Source organism: Conger conger, chromosome 13, assembly GCF_963514075.1.
Source record: "Conger conger chromosome 13, fConCon1.1, whole genome shotgun sequence".
Taxonomy (NCBI): Eukaryota; Metazoa; Chordata; class Actinopteri; order Anguilliformes; family Congridae; genus Conger; species Conger conger.
In genome coordinates, this window is record NC_083772.1 from 24,650,913 (window position 1) to 24,668,160 (window position 17,248).

At 40.2% G+C, this 17,248-nt stretch overlaps 1 protein-coding gene across 1 annotated transcript in view; it reads left to right on the plus strand.

Moving 5' to 3' along the window:
• Positions 1 to 17,248, plus strand: part of grm5b (glutamate receptor, metabotropic 5b) — a 76,808-nt gene that overhangs the window by 47,878 nt on the left and 11,682 nt on the right. The window contains exons 4-8 of the mRNA XM_061216228.1: positions 10,492 to 10,731; positions 10,883 to 10,901; positions 13,710 to 13,933; positions 14,036 to 14,204; positions 14,311 to 14,437. Of these exons, the coding sequence (XP_061072212.1) occupies positions 10,492 to 10,731; positions 10,883 to 10,901; positions 13,710 to 13,933; positions 14,036 to 14,204; positions 14,311 to 14,437 (779 nt within the window). The remainder of the gene's footprint in view (positions 1 to 10,491; positions 10,732 to 10,882; positions 10,902 to 13,709; positions 13,934 to 14,035; positions 14,205 to 14,310; positions 14,438 to 17,248) is intronic.

Sequence of the window (17,248 nt, forward strand, 5' to 3'; positions counted from 1 at the left end):
CAGATTTAGCCCAAGTAAAGCCATGCTTGAATTTCTTCAGAGACAGTAGCCATTCTGTATTCTGTAAACATAACGGGCCATCATACCTGGGAACATGTGCTGTAGCGCCTCTCTGTTCGTGCCTCTCTCAGTGGTGCACGGTCTAATGTTTTCTAGAACAGCAGTGATTAGGGTTCAGTTGCTGTGCATATCACTGATAGCAAAATACCTGCTTGCCTAGTGTCTGTGGTTAGATTTCCTCAGCGAAGGCTGTATTTGTTTATCTCTGAGGTCCTGATTGGCCTGTGCTGCATCTAGGTGAGGCTGGTGAGACTTGCTGGAAGTCCACTGATGCGCAGGCGGAAAAACACTGGTTCACAGCTTCTGTTGTGTTTTGTGAGTAAAGGCCTTTTCCCTCAAAGGAAATCACTTGTGTTTACTTGCAGGCAGGTTTCTGCACTCCCTGGGCACTCACACAGCTTAGTGCAGGTTATTTTTATGTGGAAAAGGCTGGATTTTAGAAGGGTGCTCGATACCTGCAGGAGGAGGCAAAACCAACTAGAACGGTTGATCCTCTTGAATACTCTCTTCTTTTTAAAGACACAAGCAATGCTGTGAATTAAAAACATGTGAATGTTTATTCTATGGATTTATTTGGATTTGTTCATTTTCTATATCAGGCTTTTGTGAAAATGAAGCATTAAAAAAAATCTACTGCTTGAAGTCCCCTTTAGATATTTGTATACTGGACAGTCCAGTACCCCCCCCCCCCTTTCTCTCTCTCTCTCACTCTCTCAATTTCACTTTCAATTTTCAATTTGTTTTAGTGGCAGGACAACTTCAGTCATTTTGCCGAAGCAATAATATTATACTGTACATAGAAACACAAAAACCTGGAAACCTGCATAACATGCATAACATAACATGCAACGAGTATGAACACATATAGGAAACACACATTAAGGTGTCAAGAATGTAATAATGCAATGATGTTATGAATGATGAACAGATCCTATATGTCTTTCTCTGTCTTTCTCTCTATTGTACACATTGAAACATATAGTGGCAGCTTTTACATTGTTGGTGTCCTCAGTGCTGAGTAAGTAGTCAGCTGTATGAATGAAGGAATGAGGGAGTCTACTGCAGTCTCTCTGGAATAAAATATGACTGAGCCAAATTACCATGCCCCCCCCCATAATTAAACATTGATAGAAGGACAAGGAAGGTGATATCTGCTTCACCGTCTCTCCAAAGGATGTCTAAGCAACCCGGCTCCATAATTTCCCAGAGGTGGCTGATATTGGCAGTCAGGCTTTGTCACTCCTGGGTAGCTCTTTCAGCGTTGTCTGCATTGATTGTCCTTGCTTGGCTTAGAGACAGCCAGCTACACCCTCACTGAGAGGTCATGTGTGGCCACAGGGGAAGAAACAGGGGAGCGGTGCTGGTGGAAAAGTTGTCACAGAGAGCCCATCATTACTGATAATTAAGCAGTTACTCAATTCATCTATAGTTATTGCGGTGCACTGCTGTGGGCCTCATTCTTGCATTATTTGATTAAGTTCGAATGGCCACTCGAGGCTGATCCACATAGCACTGGTGTATAAAGGGATGATGCCATGCTAAAGCTCCAGCCTGTAACAGTGCAGAGAATGGAGACCACAGAATACAGCATAGTACACAGGGGGAGTGCAGAGAATGGAGACCACAAAATACAACGTACTACACAGGGGGAGTGCAGGGCATGGAGACTACAGAATACAGCATACTACACAGGGGGAGTGCAGAGAATGGAGACCACAGAATACAGCATAGTACACAGGGGGAGTGCAGAGAATGGAGACTACAGAATACAGCATACTACACAGGGGGGAGGGGCTTTTGTGCCTGTACTATTTACATTTGACAGCGTTCAAAGCTTATGATGTTTCAGATCTTCCTCAGCTGAATGCTGAAAAGTCTTTGAAGCTCCTCCATGATTCCTCTGTGATTCAAAATCTGCTCTAATGGGACATTTTCAGTTTGAAAAATTCAGTTGCATACCATTACATGCCTTTACAATATGATTTTCCAGTTTAGACTGATTTATGTAATGTTGCTTGGCAACATCCAGGCTGCTGGATGGAAGTAGCCTAGCAGGCTAAACCATGGACCCACCCTCAAACCTCTTCAGCAGCATAATTCTGCATGTACATGCGATTCAACAATCACAGAAGAAAAAGTCCTGATCTCATTAGAGTTGTATCATTTTTCATTTCTTTTTTTAGAAAGGACATGAAACAATCACTAAAATACTGTAACCACGCTCTATAATTTCGTTTCTGATGGTTAATGCCAGCTGTAGATAATTGTGATCACCAGCTAGATTCACAGAACTGGTTAATAGCCTGACCTATACTGAATAAAAAATGTCTGGGTTTCTGTTTCCTCTGACTGTTGTCAGCTAAATTGTGTTTAAATAGAAAAAGAGGAACCATGAGTTTCAGTCACCCGATTTCACCTGACCAATACCAAAACCATCAGTTTGCTGTTTCAACTGCCAAACTGCCCTAGCTTGCTAACTTGTGATCACTGAGATGGTTAAAAAAAGACTTTTTACATCCGCTGACACACACACCATGTCTGCCCAGACAGACTCATCTTCTTAATTTACTTCTCACCAAATGTCAGTGTTGTATTTAAGAATGCCTCAAGCAAGATTTTCAATTCAAGACCAAGATCCAAGCTAATCAAGTTAATCGAGTCTGTGTCGAGATCAAGATGAAGGGGGATTGGTGTGGAATCATCTTAGATAATGCGAGAACTCAAAATGCACTGTGTTAAGCTAAAAGAACATATGGATTATGATCAATTATTATGATAATCAAAATGATTATGAATATTACTAGAAAACAGAAGACATCCAGAAATGTGATTTTATTTATTATTTTTTGAATGTATATTTTGTACTTCAACAATATACTTAGCTAAAAATACACCAAAAATAATTCAATCAGGGATCATCTGTCTGCAGGGAAAAATTCAGGCAAAATTTAGCAAGCATACAATAAATGGTGGAATCCCATCAGCTAGTCAACTTCAATGTACCACAGATTGACTGAGGTTCAGATTCTTTGTGTTGTTTTTTCACTAGGATTACCTGAAGTAATCCTCGTTCCATAAAGACTGTGGAGTTATGAGACATGGGGAACAGGGACATTGGTGTTCAGTCAAGTGTGGGAGGTCTGTGTGAACACTGGATGTCCTGTATGATATAACAGGCCGTCTCAACATTGTCACTGCCAACAAAAGATGGATGGACGAGGGGAAAATGGCTGCTTTGCGCCAGGAGATGAATGGCAGCACATTGTTGTCCTTGTTGTTTCAGAAGGAAACAAATAGCCAAACCGATGACCCATTTTGCACAACAGATTATTGGCCGTGGCTCAATGTTGATAACGCTTAGCTTTGTTTTATAATGTTCTCGTTCTCGGTCTTTGAAATATGAATGATCTCAAACAAACCTAAAGTATTTCAGTGAAGAAATGAAAGATTTGTAAAAGTGTCGTTCAATTGAATGAGGAGAGCGAGGGATGGTCGGTCCTCAGCCCTGGCAGCAGATGACCGGTTTAGCCGGGGGGTAAAAACAATCATCACACGAGAGAGGATCTTCATATCATGCCGTGCCAAGCTGGAGGTCACAGCCAGCTCTGACAATGGCTCTGCAACCTGCCAGGCAGTATGTCACTTTGTCCCCCTGGGCTCCTCGTTTCTGTGCTGCCGAAGGCAAAGCTATCATCAGTGCAGACTCGTGTAGAACAAGGTCCCATTTGCATGGGGTTACTGTGCCTTGATTGGCTCTATTGACCTGATTGCTCACCTTTGAATACGTCTGCCTGGCCATTCAAGTGGGCAGATGTCATTTTCAGCGTGTCAGCCAAAAGCTGTAGTGTGGTGGCTTCCACCTTAGTCTAATGGTCTTAACCGATAACAGATACTTATTTTCATGTTTTTTTAATGCAACATATTGTGTGTAATATTATTACCCTCAGGGTATATTGGCATTGGCCAGCTCTCCAGTATAAAATAGCTGTTTTTTAACCTTGATTTCTCCACCATTTCAAAACCAGCCTCAACGCTATTTCACAGGTGGACTACAATTGCCATGGGGTTGCCAAATACTCATTTTGTATAAAATACAACATATAACTACAGTGCCCTCCATAATGTTTGGGACAAAGACCCATCATTTATTATATTTGCCTCTATACGCCACAATTTGAGATTTGTAATTTAAAAAATCACATGTGGTTAAAGTGCACATTATCAGATTTTAATAAAGGTCATTTTTATACATTTTGGTTTAATTACAGCAGTGTTTATACATAGTCCCCCATTTCAGGGCACCATACTGTAACACAGAAATGTTATCTAAATGAAAGTAGTCATGTTTAGTATTGTGTTCATATCCTTCTGCGGTAAAGTCTGCGATTCATGGACATCACCAGTTGCTGGGTGTGCTGCCTGTATTGCCGCCATCTTTAGTTCCTGCTTGTTTCAGGGGCTAGTCCCCTTAAGTTTTCTCTTCGGCATATGAAAGGTATACTGAATTTTCTTTTTATATTAGCTATTGTATTGTTGTACTCAGGGTATTCTAGCTGCCAACTGTGGTATGCTAATTTGGAAGTTGATTGTATTCTTCAAGGGTTCTGATTATCTGTATGTTTACACTAGGACTCGAAACTGTACTGTCCTCTCAGGTCCTCTTCGCACTTGTACTTGTGTTTGATCTGCACTTCGTTGTACATCGCTCTGGATAAGAGCGTCTGCTAAATGCCTTGTAATGTAATGTAATGTAATGTAATGTAATGAATTGGTTTCAGATTGGGTGGTTGACTTGGCCGCTCAAGAATGTTCCACTCAACAATGTTCCACTCAACAATTTCTTAGCTTTGAAAAACTCCTTTATTGCAGTATGTTTGGGATCATTATCTTGCTGTAGAATGAACCATTGGCCAATGAGTTTTGAGGCATTTGCTTGAATTTGAGTAGATAAAAAGTAGTAATATACACTTCAGAATTGATTTTGCTACTAACATCAGCAGTTCTATCATCAATTAAGATCAGTGAGCCAGTACCTTCGGCAGCCCTACATGCCCAGGCCATAACACCCCCACCATCATGTTTCACAGATAAGGTGTATGCTTTGGATCTTCGGCAGTTCCTTCTCTCCTCCATAGTACTCTTGCCATCACTCTGTTATAAGTTAATCATGGTCCTCATGTTGATAAACAGCAATAATACTTTCCAAAGGTGACCAAAAGACTAGGTGCTGAGAGCTCGATTATACCTGCATTATTAAACACACCTGAGCAATTACAAACACCTGTGAAGCCATGTGTCCCAAACATTATGGTGCCCTGAAATGGGGGGAATATGTATAAACACCGCTGTAATTTCTACATCACTCAGTTTAAATCCAATGGATTGCAACACAATGCCCTCATTCCGGTGATGCATTCTTTTTATACTTTCATGGGTGTAGACTTTATCACACATTCCTTATGCTGGTATGCAAATGAGAAATGTGTGAAAATGGGAAATACCCAGTTGCTTGTCGGCAACATAGAATCTGTGTTTAATCAGTACATGGGCATGGAGGTGTGCTCCATGGATGTCCCATAAGAGCTAAATTTCCATTAATAAGTGACCTGTATGTGAAGCCAAAGTAAAATTCTGCCACTGTGTCCCACTATGTCCTGATCCATGGCCCCAGTAGGAATGCTGGGTCAGCCTCCTGTGGGCGTTGTGTGCTTTGCAGCCCTTTTGAGCGTAGCCCTTTTGAGCGTAGCCCGTTTGAGCGTAGCCGCGATTGCCGATGCACAGCCGCCCTCGGCACTCCAGCCTCCATCTTCCTGCAGGCTGCTCCTCCTTGTTAAACTAGCGAGCGAGAGCAGGGCCCTGATCCATAGCAAGCACACTCGCCTGCCATCTGTGGTCCGGCAATCAGCAGACAAAACACGTATGCTTCTACCTCTGATGAAAGGGCTGGGGGAGGAGCAACAGCACCCAGGCAAGATTTGGCAGGAAGTGGACTGCATGTGTCTGTGTGGGCTGTAGGCGTCCAAGCAGTAATGCAGTCACTGACCCAGATTAACCACCAGGCACTGGCTGGTGTACGGGTGAGGTCTGGAAAGACTCTTCAGCACACTTCCACAGATACTGAGGGTACTTTTGAAATAAGGAAGTGGGAGAGTGCAGGATGAATCCCCCCAACACACACACACAAAAGTATGTGGATAAAATGGGGATAAAACCTGTCCTTTCTGCTCTGCATATAAAATTCATATTTATCTAAACTTTTTGATGAATCTGTCAATCCAAATCAAAGTTATTAAAAAATGTATTTGGTAACACTTTACAATAAGGTTACATGAATTGGCCAGAACTAATTAACTTGTTAACTACTGAGAAGTCAATCTGTATAGATTTCTTTATATATTTGTACATCATTAATTTGTGTTAACAACTAGATTAGTTAATGTCCATTAATATTAGGATGAATGAAAATGTTAATGTATTTGTTATGGTTAAATAATTATAAGTTCATCATACAGTTTGCTTATGTATACATATTCATGTAACTGATACATTAGTTAGTAGTTAACAAATACATTAACTAATGAAAAGTCAATTCTTTATGTCAATCAATTCACATTAACAACTACATTAATAAAAAAAAGGTACTACATGTACCTTATTGTAAAGTGTGACCATTTAATTCTTTGGACATTACTTCATACTGTTTCTCTGAGCTCTCAATTTAAATTCCTTTACAATGTTGTTCTATTTTGCCCCGGGGCACCAAGGGTCAAATATTAGGTATGACTCTCAGTTTATAGAATAACGTTCTCCTTAGTTGTAGCTGATGCACAATTACAACTTTATAGTCATCGACTGGAAGGAGTTAAAGATATATGGCCAGAATATTATTTCTTGTTGACTGATGGCTTCCAGTTTGTTGGTGCAACTTGTGAAACCACAGTGGTTCGCGTTGTGTTTTCAGGTCAATAATAAAAACAAGGTCCTAATAGCCAGGAGCTACATTTGTCCTCTTCCCCTCTCAAAGTATGTTTAATTTAGCATGAAACAAGGCAAACATATGGCCTACAAACACATCAATTATTAGCTGCTAAGGGCATCATAGATTTCAGACACTTTGAGGGATGAGAGATTTACAGTGTTTCTCCCTTTTCACATGGAAAACACCTCTTTTTAAATATACTCTTGTATCCCATTCCTGTGCTTGTTGTTTAGGGGTCGCTATCCTGGTGAGACCTAATACCAATCACTATTATGAATTACTGATCATACATTCCAGCATATTAACATTAACTTTTGGAGCATTATAGGCATTTTCTCACCATAGAAATGCTGCTGTATGAATCATTTTAATAATGAGTCACCTCTGAAACTAGGTACTATGTATTGTAAACAACCCACAAAAACCCCCATTCCCCTGTCTTTTCAGACTGCACTATCACTGTCTATTAGCATATCATACAAGTTAAATACAAGTAAAATTCAAAGTACATCAAATTTTAATCCACATCTGCCAACTGGTTACACTGAAGTGATTTACATCCATGTTGAACATTTTTATGCTGGCCCTAGAAAAGCTTTATGTAAATGAATTTCAAGCAATACGGGAAACAGGTTCTGTGCATACCAAACTATATAATATAAACTTCACAGAGATATGGAAAATGGATGAAAAAGAAGACTTATTGAAATCGGACTTAGACTGATTCAAACATGTTTTATGTAATTTGAATCAATCACCTTTTGTCAATCTGACAAATAATTAATGTCTTTTCATCTGAAAATGAATTGACATGAGGATGGCTCATAGACAGAATTCATTTCAAGCAATAATTATGAATTGAAATGCATTCTTTTATAGCAAGGCAATCAAAATCATTTTGTATTTTGAAGAATTAAGTCTAGAGCCCACATATTTTCTTTGGTTAAAAGTGACTATTTCAGCAATAGTGCATAGCCCATTTACTGTGAGTAATAACTAAATGTACTGGTTTCTTTCATCTAGAGTACAGTGGAATGTGACAAGTATATGATGAATGGGAAAATACATTTTTCACAGATATTATGTTTTTAAAAAATGCTGAATGAAGTTATTTTGATTTTATCAAAAAAGAGAGCTAAAAAATGTCATCGTTCACCTTCAAGGCATTAAGCTGCTAATCCACACACTCTGCAAAAGGTCACTGATGAACAGAAAGACAATGTGCATAAATCTCCATTTTAAACAATACCAGTATACAGTATATTTGTAATTATGTTTGTCATTCATAAAGCCTACCGCATCGCAACATCTTAATGTGGGAGAATTGCTCCTATTTTGTTTGTGTTCAAGCATTGTGGGTGTGGCACATATCTACGAGGGCGTTATGATTTAACTCTCATCCAATGTGTACCTACCCACCACAAATCTGTTACATTTGTCATGGACTTACATGAGAGACTATTAATTCACCAAGAAGATAACTGCCTCTAAATCTGTCAGTTGCTAAAGTTCCAGTGAAGCAGGACTCATCATTTGCATGACAGTTATTTATATGTATGCCACTTTTTCAAGTAAACAATCATTTCAGAAGGATAGCATGGTCTTCAAACTAGTGAAAGCACAAGGAAATTGCATTAAAATGGCCCATTGAAAAGAAGATGAGGCATAAAGCAGAAAAAACAAGAGATTAAGTACAGAATTTTGAGAAAAGCAAGAACCAAGAATATGTCCAGAAATGTACAGGTACATGATAATATAGACCAGCAGTCCCCAACCCTGATTCTGGAGAGCCAAAGGTTGTTGTCATTTTCATCATTTCTTAGCACTTGATTAAAGCAGTTAATTAAATGGCTGCAGTTGATTACACAGTTAACTCACCTCTCCTGGTCCCTGGGGTCTAAAGAAGGTGCTGAGTTTAAGGTGATTGAAAACCAGCAGAACCTGCTACTCTTACAGATCAGTACTAAACCTTTCAATATACAACGCTGAATGTCATCTGGATATTACAATCTAGCATTTCTCTTAATTTATTACCATTATTTACAAATGAAGGTGTCACTCAGCAATTACATTTGACGACTAAAATTCAATCAGCAGATAAATCTCAGCACAACAAACAGGAACCAATATATTCTAAGGTTTTATTGTATTTGTTGTAGCTATGGATAACTGTGGATGTGGTTTCATATCACGTTTATCAGATAATGTCATGGTAGATTTGACATCAGCAGCAAATGCCAAACTCATTATTTCCTCAAGATCTCCCTTATATGGAGGCCGGGTAGTTCAGGGTACTTTTCCCACATTTTACACTTGTGTCTTTTGGACATCAACTGGACAAAAACTGTTATTATTGAGGATGAATATTTATTGCTCTGTATTCTTGTCATATTCAAATGCAGATGGGATGTGCACATATAAAGCACTTCTGACAAATGCAGCTTTGAAAAGATAAGGATGTTATGAAAATGTCTGGTTATTCTGAGGAAGCAATGCAGGTAATTTGCATGCGGTGCCCTTTGAATTGCAAAGAGACTTGGCTGATTGATATCAACCTAGCTACAGCTTGGCTTATAATCGTCATCTGATGATTAAATTAATCTTTTATTAAAATATGCCATTTTGCCATATAGCTGATCAGGTCATTTGCTGTACAATTTGTTCTCAATTATATTAATATATTCAGAGACAATTTTGAGAATTTGAGTGGATTTTTACTCGAGTCAGACAATTAGCTTACTGTGGACCTCAAATGTCCCTTATTTTGTTTGAGAGGGCATTGCAGTGGGGGAATAGAGGAACAGCAGTGCAGTTCATCTCAGGACTGTGGCACTGCAGTCTCTCTCTATCCTCAGCCTGCCTGAATGCCCACTGATGGTCCTTCTGCTCTTCTCCAACATTCATTTCACATAGAATATTAAAGCTGACAAAAAGGTTTTAACTATTTTTAATTTAAAATATTACATTTTCGGTGTGGAAGTAAATGTGTAAATATGTGTGAAAAGAAAATTATACCACCAATGACCTTTCACCTGTGGGCTATTCAACTCTAAATACAAAGGTATAAAGATATATGCCCTGTTTAACTTATTAGAGGTTCATCATGGATCAAGTTTTTTTTTTTTTTTAGCAATGATGCTGCAATCACATTTTCTTTAAACACAAGAACTGAAAGCAAAGCACTCAGTGGTGGCCTAATTATGGAGGCCGGTTTAATCACAGGGAGTGATCGGTAAATAATAGAAATCTGTCATTCCTATCTAGATCCAGACCTCACTAATTTCCTGGGTATCTATTATTTAGCCGTTTTAGACTTTGAGAAGTTGTGATGTTACCGTCATAGTTTTAAAACTGAGTAAACATACAAAAGCCCTTTTTGGTGCTATAAGGGGTTGAAACTAATTCTAATATTATGTTATCATTCTTTTAACCCCGTCATCTCCCCGTTGCAGTGACGGCTGGGCTGACCGCTACGATGTCACCGATGGATTCGTCCGGGAGGCGGCCGGGGGCATCACCATCAAGCTGCAGTCGGCCGACGTCAAGTGGTACGACGAGTACTACCTGAAGCTGCGGCCCGAGAGCAACCTGAGGAACCCCTGGTTCCCCGAGTTCTGGCAGCACCGCTTCCAGTGCCGGCTCAAAGGCCACCCCCAGGAGAACTTCAAGTTCAACCGCACCTGCGGCAGTGAGCGACTCGACCGCCGTCCGCCCTCACACACACACACACACACTGTGCCATATCTCATTCACTCCAGCCTCCCCTGATACGCACCTGCTACACTGAAGGAGGAGGGGACAAGAGACTCCTGGAGGGTTCAGTCTCAGTAGAGCCATTTTCAGTTTGACACTATCTTGGCATGTGGGATACAGGTGTATCACTCAGAACACTCATGCTGTACCCGGCACACCTTTCTCAGGTACAGCGCCATACTGTTCTTTTGGACTCATACCTAGTGCACTCTATTCAGGGAGTGTGTCTTCTTACTCCTGGGGTTACCTCACATCAGGGGCTTAGACCTGACAGCCAGACATCTGCCTCCACACCTGACAGGAAGTGGAAAGAACTCTCCACGCCACTTATAATGCACACAATTGGAACGTGCTTAGATCCAGAGATGCAAAAGCGGAGTATGTTTGAACTATCAGAGACGAGGAACATCTGGCCACTCAGTGGATCCGGTCTATGGGGTTTTGATCTATTTTTCTGTGTTTTGGAGGCGTATGAATACATAAATCAGGCTTGTGAGGCGAGTGTCTCTGTTAGGTGTCTGGCTGCTGATTCTCATGCTAATGACAGAGAAGGAACCGGCGGAAACAGCACACAGAATGTTCATTTAAAGCATTTCATGCGATGCCTCTTCCCAGACATTGTTCCAAAAGGCTTTTATTTTCAAATGAACTGGCTTTCTCTCCCCATCACTCCACTGTTGCATTCATTTACGTTCCCTCTGAACACCCTTCAAAGGCTTTGCTTTAATGACACACTTTGAATAATTCCAAAAACAAAAACATTATGTAATTTTGTATAATCATGACTACTTTTTTGTTTTGTTTTTAAATTAATGCACTAAATTAAAGTGTTGTATATGAACTGTTCTTTAAGTTAAAAATACAGTTAAAAAACAGCGTATGGTATTAGTATTTCAAGGACTATGTGATGTGGAATTGTGGGAAGAGAGTTGTCAAGTATACATCCTTGCTTCTCACTCCATATGAGCACACAATGGCACAGACACCACTGCTATATGAATTTATTTCTGTTTTCATCTCACATTGCAATTTCATGTGTCATAATACTGTATCAAGGGAGGAGAAAGCAGGGAAAGCAGTCTTGTTAATTTCATCACATTTAAAGCCATTGGGAAACTGAAAAATATTGAAAGAAATCATTATATAACCTTTCTCTCTAATTATTCTAACTTATAAAGGATAGATGTAGACATGTTCTGTTGCATAACGCTGCTCAGTAGTAATGTCTAGTTACTGTTTCTTGTTAAAAAGAAAAGGAATATGGCACACAAAAATCTGTTTTAAATGAACTCTAGTCGATGTTGAGTGTCATCTGTCATGACAAAGGGAACATGCTAGCGGCATTTAGCATACAATATGTTTATCCATTGTTTATTTATCCACTAGTATTTGCAAAATACAGCCTAACCTCTATGTGTGTGTGTGTGTGTGTGTGTGTGTGTGTGTGTGTGTGTGTGTGTGTGTGTGTGTGTGTGAGTGTGTGTGTAAGTGTGTGTGTGTGTGTGCGTGCATGTCTGTGTATGAATATATAACGTGAGTGACGTAACAAGCACAGCGTCAATGATGTCACAGTTTGTGCTCCTGTTCTCTTGAACAGAGAGACCAGTTCAATCTCATTCACCTGTATTGTCATTGAGAAAATTGAATACCATTGTATCTGGCCTGTTACAAGATTAGATTTCTCTCTCCTCTGTTATCATCTTCAAGACTGACAGCTGCAAAGAAGAGGAATGATAGTGCCTTTAGCCCTACTGCTACAGATATTGCTTTTGTTATCAGGAATACATTTTTTTGCATTGATTATTGTGACTCAGATCAGTACTTGTAGCTTTTCTGTTTAAAGAGTTTTTATGAAGAGCTTCCAATAGCTCACACAGGTGGCCCTTCAGTCGTTCACTGGCCAATTATTTCAGGTTATTTCTGTTGGATCTGCCGGGGAATTCTGCCACCTCTCATACGAATACCTATCATTGAATGTTCTGTGTGAATTTGATCAAAAAATAAAAATAGAAAATATCTATTTGGGGTGCATTTCACAATATTGAGAGAGGCTGCCAATTCACATAGAAATGAATGTTCACAGCTTTGTCTGAACCGTACAGTATGTCCCAAGCATTCCTGTAATAACTCTTGGGAATCTTTTTGTTCTAAAGAGGCTACAATGCAAAATAAGAAATTAATACATTATACTAAATTTGTAGTATTTATATTTTGATGTATGTATTCACTAGGAATGCAAGATGGACCTTGAATCAACTGAGAATGCTTCCTCTTAGCCAGTAGCAAAGCAATATCACACTGTAAAATTGACAGGCCAATTTAAGCTCTACCTACACAACTGAAACTAATATGAAGTTGTCAGTCATAAAATGCAAAGCTACAGCTTGTGGAGAGACAAACTGCAGTGAAGATGTGGCATAATTTACACTGCTAGAGAATAAGGTGTGTGTGCGCACGTGTGTTTATGTGTGTGCACGCATGTCCGTGTGTGTGTGTGTGTGTGTGTGTGTGTGAGCGCCTGTGTAAGTGCCTGTATCAGTATGTCTGCTTGTTCATTCATGAACACACATTATACAATATTAAAAACATCCCCATTTACTTTCCATTTCCATCAGTATACTAGGATTCCCTACTGCAATACATGATTTAATATTTATGATTTTCAGTCCTTCCCAAATGATATTATCCAAAAATTACCATATGCATGGCATACATGTGTAATAGGGAGTAGGAATTCAGAAAAGTTCACATATATATATTGGACTCAAAAACACGTACAGTCTTCCAATTATAATAAGAAAACAAAGCCACATAGCCAGGGTAAGAGTTTGGGAAATGAAGAGTTTGAGATTCAGACGAGGTTTTGACACTGATCTCCCGTGCTGCACTTTCAGGGAAAGAGAACCTCCGACAGCAGTACGCCCAGGACACCAAGATGGGCTTCGTTATTAACGCCATCTACTCCATGGCCTACGGGCTGCACAACATGCAGAGAGCCCTGTGCCCTGGATACAGCGGCCTGTGTGACTCCATGAGGCCCATCGATGGCCGGAAGCTGCTAGACTTCCTCATGAAGACTAACTTCACAGGCGTGTCTGGGGAGGGCATTCTCTTCGATGAGAACGGAGACTCTCCTGGGAGGTGAGGTTGTGCCTCATGTCAAAGCTAACAAGCTAGCATTGTTTTTTGGTTTAAATAACCAGCATTTATACAGGCTTAACACAAACATTTTGTTCCTCCCAGGTATGAAATCATGAACTTTAAGAAGATGGGAAAGGACTACTATGACTACATCAATGTGGGCAGCTGGGACAACAGCGGACTGAAAATCGATGATGACGAGATTTGGGCCAGTAAGGATGCCATCATCAAATCGGTCTGCAGCGAGCCCTGTGCCAAGGGCCAGATAAAGGTGAGGTGCTGCACTATGTCAAGACCAGATGGCAGAGTTGTGTGAAATGTGCTCTGTAAATAAAGCCTGATTGATTGATCGATCGCCCTGATAAATGTCCTTTCAGGTAATCCGTAAAGGCGAGGTCAGCTGCTGCTGGACCTGCACTCCCTGCAAAGATAACGAGTTCGTCTTTGATGAATATACCTGCCGTGCTTGCATCATGGGCTCTTGGCCAACTTTTGACCTCTCAGGTGAGTCTCTGAACCCCTAGAACATAGAACCCACACTGCGAGATGAAGTCAAACTTTTCACCATGAGGCAGACATTTTCTACATGAGGCCATTGAATACCCCTGTCACACCATAGAGGCAGTAGATGGACAGGAGTCTGATGGTGGAGACAATAATCGTGTAACAATCCTGACACTCTCTTTTCATGTCTGCGTGCTGTGGCAGACTGCTGCTGTATGTGAGATTAGAGGACACATAATGTCTGACTTTATAAAGATGACAAAGAGCTGTTTTAAACCCAAGTGCAAATTTTCCTGGCTGGTATTATTGAATGGGAGTCCTTCTTCAGACTGGCCGTCTGTCTGAACTGAACTTTCGATTGTGAGCTATAGGCTAAGCAACAGCAGCCTCCCCCCGACCCCATTCCCTCTTCAAAATGGAGGCTCCTGAGTGATTACATGACAGGCAATATCCACCATGAAGTTCGCAGAGTGGAGGAGGAGGATCAGGGAGGCTGAGAGGAAATGAAAGGGCTTCCAGTTCTGGAGCTGGGCTGGGAAATGAGGGGCCTCTCCCCTGTTTTAAGAGCTGCAGCACCTCTTCATGCACACTAAGGGTGGCAAGAAACTGCTGGCCTTTCCTGAAGACAGGGGCCACTGATAAAGTACACTGCCCCATTACCTGCTATATATTCACACGTCTAAATGGACTAAATCAATAATCCCTGCTGAAGAGTCCCTAATTCAGAATGCCTCTTGATGGATTATGCAGTGAAATTGTGTTAATACTGCGCGTTTGCTTCATCCCTTCATCATGACATCACTCTCTTTCTCCCATGATCCATCTGTATCCGTCCCCACACAGTTACCAATTACTAATCATCAAAGCAGTTTATAACTTCATAAAATATAAATTCATACAATGTAGCAGTGATCTCATGACAATGATTTATGCATTCCCTGTCAATATATGGCTGTTATCTAATTTAATATTTTATGAATATATCATACTATATAATACATTTATAAATACATATCCAGTTTCTGAAAGCAGGAAGAAATAAATGTATACAGTACAGTATAGATTGTATGGTTGTTTGTGTATATATAAACTTGGATCTAATCTACTTAGAATCTAATTGTGTTTATTTGCAATTGTTGGGGAAGTGTGGATTATATTTAAGATATTTATGAATCCAGCGGTTTTAACCGGCAAACACCCTCATTTAAATGTCTGCCGGTCTGATTACTGAACACAAGTGTGTCAACTGTTAAAAGACCTCACTTAACCAACATATACTAATTTAATTTAATTAGGTAATTATATTTAAAAATATAATTTTCAGCAACCAGGTGAAAATCAAGAGATTTATTTATTTACACAAGATATGCACGTCTAATCTACTGACGTGGTTCATCTACCTTAATACAATGAAGGTTACAAACACAGAAAGGAAATTAATGGAAGACCATACCAAACCCCAGCTTGTTTCCTCCCAAAATACTCAAGAAACCTGAAGACAGCCAAACATTCCAAAAGACCAGTGATGAAAAGTCGAACACCAGACCAAGGTGCAGGACTTGGATGCAGACTTCCAATTCAAACCAAAAAGTAAAAAGCCAGGTCTGTTGCAAAGTTTGGAATCTTAAAGTTGGATGTCAGCATGAGGTCTGCTAGGCCACCCCCGTTGAGAGACACAAGCACATACACACAGACACAGGCATACACAGACACACACACACACACACACACACACACACATGCACACACACGCACACACACACACACACATGCACACACGTACACGTACACACATTTACACCTCACATGGCCGACCCCCCCAGTTCTGGCTCCTTATCTATCTGTAGACCAGCTGGCCCTTTGGCATTTCCTATTAGTTCCCTGACATTATTGATCTGTGTTTACGATCAATGCAATTTGTTACTCTTTCATTGGGTGTAAGGTCCACTTGGAAACGATCTGTGCACCAACTCTCCTGGTTGGAATTGCTGTCAATAGCAGATGAATGAGCGACCCGGGCATAAGTAGGACTGCATGACTATCTGTAACACAGAACTGAATCAGTGGGATAAACATAAAGCAATGCTAACCCAGGAGCGCAAAGCACAGCTGTAGGATTCAAGGCCTAAACTTACCCACTCTGACTCTTTTAGACAAAGATGCTGAGCCACCTTTTCTTTTCATTAGTCTGAACAGAAATGTTTTGTCTAAAACCCCTCAAACCCTGCATTTGGTTCCTTTACCAAGCTCCTAATGTGTAATCCCATGATTATTTTGGTTGTAAAAAGGGGTCTTTTGCAGCCAGGCATTAAGCATAATGGAGGCGAGGCGCTTTCAATTAAAATGAAAGCAATTGTTTCCTTGATAATAAAACCGAAAAGGCTAATATGCCAATTCCATTATCTAATTATTTTGATTGTAATACCACTCTGATGACGCTTTAGAAAAATAATTCAGGCTCTGCATTTCAGGTGCATTAAATATATATGTATTATTAGACCTATGTCATTGGTCTTCTGCTGCAGTAGTCCATACACTTCTTGGTTGAAAGTGTTGTGTGTTCAGAGATGGTCTTCTGCATGCCACTGCTGTAACATGGTTATTTCAGTGTCATTCTCCTCTGACCTCTACACAAGCCATCCCGTCTGGCACCAACAATCATCCCATGATCAAAGTCCCTTATACTAGTGTGCAAAAGTTTGTGTACCCCTGGTCAGAAAGCCATTTACTATTAATATCCAAGTGAACAGAAGCAAACCTGACCTCTAAGTGGTACAATATTAAACACATTTCTTCAAATTTTAAAACAGG